The 3,864-nt window shown below is 37.3% G+C and overlaps 1 protein-coding gene across 1 annotated transcript; it reads left to right on the forward strand.

Annotated features, from left to right (window-relative positions):
* Window positions 1–347: 347 nt before the first annotated feature.
* Window positions 348–2,737, forward strand: LOC142238609 (uncharacterized). Its single transcript, XM_075310302.1, has 3 exons — window positions 348–1,069; window positions 1,131–1,562; window positions 1,625–2,737. The coding sequence occupies exons 1-3, from the start codon at window positions 632–634 to the stop codon at window positions 2,630–2,632; spliced, it is 1,878 nt and encodes a 625-aa protein (XP_075166417.1). The 5' UTR covers window positions 348–631; the 3' UTR covers window positions 2,633–2,737.
* The last annotated feature ends 1,127 nt before the right edge of the window (window positions 2,738–3,864 follow it).

Here is a 3,864-nt window from a genome sequence, read left to right on the forward strand (position 1 = left end):
ATGAACGATATAGGGTACTCGATAACCACACCACTATTGTTTTGCAAAATTATTAATTGTTTCATAATTTGCTGAAAACTCCTGCTGTCCAACGCAATTTATCTCGAATACCAGGTAACTAATCGGTGATAATAAAGACCACCCTTGGCGCATTGATTTTTACTGGGTCTATAAATGCCACTGTTAACGAGATAAAAAAGAAATTGATATTACTCTCATTAATGTGTTGTTATTAATTTGTCGTCCGGAAAAAATTCAGTTTACAACAAACAGTAGTTAAAGAAGCAAGTGATAACGGTAAAATTGATTCTAAAAGTAGGATATTTTGAGGCAAAAAAGGGGAAATGCCAAATGCATTCTATATGGCAAATTATATAAGGCCAAAAACATAAATTTTTTGAAGACATTGGAATTCAGCAAGCAGGGTTGATATCAAACTAATTCTATTCAGTGAACTGTAAACATATGTAAAACTTATTTCAAACAACATATATCAAGACATACAACTTTCTCAAAATATATACAAAATTGAAACCGCGCTTTTCATATATCCTTGGTGTAGAAACACTGTTTCACTTAACTCTCGCCCAATTTCATTTTAATAAAAATCAACATAAAATTTAGCAATTTAATGGCATTTGCTGGAATATTTTTTCTTGAAATCGAAAAAGTCCTTCATAGTTCTAAAACCAATATATCTGAAAAATTCAGTGGTGATGATTATACTTCAGCCCAAAAGAACTCCTCATCGGAAAATGACATTAGTAGTGGCAGCAGTCAAACTGATGATAGCAATGAATATACCGAAGCTCAATATCCTGGAATATTGGAAAGCGATCTAACTGCCCTTACAAATGGACAAAAGCATTTTTTTATTACTACCGTCAGCATTCTTTGCATTATATCCATCATAGGAAATGTAAGCACACTAGCGGTGAATGTAAGGCGTAAGATAAGACCATTCTTTCGAGCTTGCCTTATATCGTTGGCTTTTAGTGATTTGATGAATACAGTGTTCCTGAGTGCAGCCTATTTGTCACAGTTCAAGAGCAAATATGTTCAGATTTGGGTGAGTTCAGTAACAAAGATTGTGCTGCTGGTTTGTCTACCATGTACTTTGCTCTTTGCAGATTTTAGGGCCATTGATGTGCAATTTTGTTCCATTTGCCACAACTGCTGCAATTCTGGCCAGTAGCATGACTCTGGTGGGCATTGCTTTGGATCGTTATTACGCTGTGATGAAGGCTGTGGTTAGCTTCTGGAAACCCACTGTGATTAGCTGTTCCATATGCATGCTTTGCATTTGGGTGGCCTCCATTGGTATCACTTGTCCTGTATTCAAGATTTACCACCTAATGCCAGTTTACATTTTAACCGACCAACCAGAAACGGATGCATCAGGTGGTGAAACAGCGTCAACTTCATTTAAGGGAATTGCCACTGCAGCTGCCACAGATAGAATAGCGACAAAAACACAATGGGATATGGATGCACGAAAAGATGGCCTTGCCTATACATTGCTGCGCACAGAGAAGTTGGTCAATATGTGCGTATCCGATGAGGTACACCATCTACCAAATCCTTGAAAACCAATTAAATCACATATGTCGCTTTATCATTTCAGAGAAATGTCACCTTTTATTATGTGATTGTCTTTGTGATCATTTTTATACCCTGCATAGGAGCTTTCTTTTGGTTTAATACGATTATTGCCCGAAAGTTATGGAAGCGGAGACATAGTGCCACAATAACCCGAAAACCACCACCAAAGCAGAGTGTCAGTAGAAAAACAAAATCAAACATCAAAGTTGCAACAAATTCTCAATCCTCAATGGAACTGCAAAGTACTGCGGAAAGGATGTCATCTACTTTAGGGGGAAATTCTCAACTACCACCAAGTCAAAATTGCAATTGCACATCGGGGCAGTGCTCGAGCAGCACAACGCCAAGTGGTTTAACAGCCAGTAGGTCATGGACAATCCCTACCAATCCTGCATCAAATATTCCTGGTAACTCGCGCAATACAAGAGAAGCCAGACATTTAAGAATGTTCACCATTATTTTACTGATGATGGTGGTCTTTGTATTCCTACGCCTTCCAGCCTGGATTTTCCTATTGATGCGCATGTATGGCTCCTACAGCAGGCCAGTGGATTGGATTCTTTATTTTGTCTTTGGCATCATGAATTTGACCAGCTCGGTATTGAATCCTTTATTCTATACATTTCTCTCGGAGACCATACTATACGCCTCACGCTTGAAGGCTAAAGTCAAAGCCTTGCTATGCTGTTGCTCAGGCAACGGAAATGAATCAGCTGGCCCTAGTTCGGATGCAACCATGTCCAACATTGATGAACCCAGTTTTGTTATAAGTTGCTGTGAGAACTTTTGTGGTTGCAGTGGTTTCCTTCGTGCCACCTGGCAATGTCATCAACTAAAGGCATCCGTAAGGCGGACACAATCACTGAGGCAAACTCTTCGAAACGATTGCAATAGTAAGCAAAATGATCAAGTAGTGTATAATAATGAGAAGGATGAGGGTGTCGATTGCAGTGATATAAATGACGATGATGAAGAGGATAGGATTTACACAATATACCCATCGTCATTGGTCTCGACAATGTCACAATAGATAATCTGAAATGTGTTCACCAGTTAATGGTCATCCATTGGTAATAAACGTAAATAGCACTATGCAACAAATGAATAAAAGTTGAATCATGCAGAAACACTGAAACAGTTGTTGTATTAAATGAATTTATTTACCCAATGAATCATGTACATATCTAGTGGTCAGTATGTATGTGATTTTTGGTTTTAAGAAACTCAGATAAAAATTAGATATTGTTCAATGAAATCAGTATATATAAAGGCTATTTCCATAGATCAATCGTCTCAGACTTATCTGGTTTTTGTATACCAAATAATACAAGTTTGGAATATGTTATCATATAAATTCGGTCATACGCTTGGGAATATTGCAAAATATCGAACGTTTAATTTCGCTTAAAAATTGTTCCGTTTCTCACTAACTATAATACCCTCCTAAATATATGCTTTACTATAAAGGAGAATAACAAAAAAATTACTTAGCTACGACGCGAACCTTCATAACCAGAGATGGGCATATTTTATTTAATTTACTTGATACTATATATAGTGAAACCTCTCAAAGTTGGACACTGTGAAAAGTGTACACCTCCTGAATGTGGACAAAATGTATGCGACTATTGATGTACACTTCTGAGAGGTTTCACTGTAATATGGTAAAAAATTTTCACGACGCTCACAAATTTGTTAGTCGTGAGTCTCGTTGAAGACAGCAGCGTTAGTGTGCGTGACGGTGATTCACATGAAGTGTGCTTGAATAAAGTTTTCGGAGATACCAATCTCGCGAAAATACACGCAGAGAAAAATTATTATCGCCTCAAGCAAGTTTGAAGCGCATAATATTGCATTTCAACCTCGGAAATTTTGTCGCAAAAATATTGTTTCCTCGCTAAACATAGACTTTAAATCCGATATCAATCAGAATTCCGTCCTTCTCTGGGTATACTCACGCTGTTGTCAATCACACTCATAAGCTAAATTACTGAGTGTGCATCAACATGAGTTCGTGTGCGTGCGTGAGTTCAGATTTTCTTTTCGTGAGTATGAGTGAAATATCACTCACGTACACACCTCCACATTGTGGTATGTAGTTATTGGTGTACATTGATAAACAAATTGAACTGATTTTATATTTGTCGGTGGAATAATATGCTTATGACCAAAAACGGCTCCACGACATTCATCATAATATGTGACAATGCTGTCAAAGGATTTCATTTTATAATTTAATCAATTTTTGTGCCAAGTGAAATA

This window comes from Haematobia irritans, chromosome 5 (assembly GCF_050003625.1).
Source record: "Haematobia irritans isolate KBUSLIRL chromosome 5, ASM5000362v1, whole genome shotgun sequence".
In the NCBI taxonomy this organism is placed as follows: domain Eukaryota; kingdom Metazoa; phylum Arthropoda; class Insecta; order Diptera; family Muscidae; genus Haematobia; species Haematobia irritans.

Excerpts from the sequence above, each read along its gene's own strand:
- LOC142238609 (XM_075310302.1), top strand. The coding sequence starts at position 632 with ATGGCATTTGCTGGAATATTTTTTCTTGAAATCGAAAAAGTCCTTCAT. Across the intron at positions 1,070-1,130 it reads GCAAATATGTTCAGATTTGG|ATTTTAGGGCCATTGATGTG; the intron begins GTGAGTTCAGTA and ends TGCTCTTTGCAG. Across the intron at positions 1,563-1,624 it reads ATATGTGCGTATCCGATGAG|AGAAATGTCACCTTTTATTA; the intron begins GTACACCATCTA and ends TTATCATTTCAG.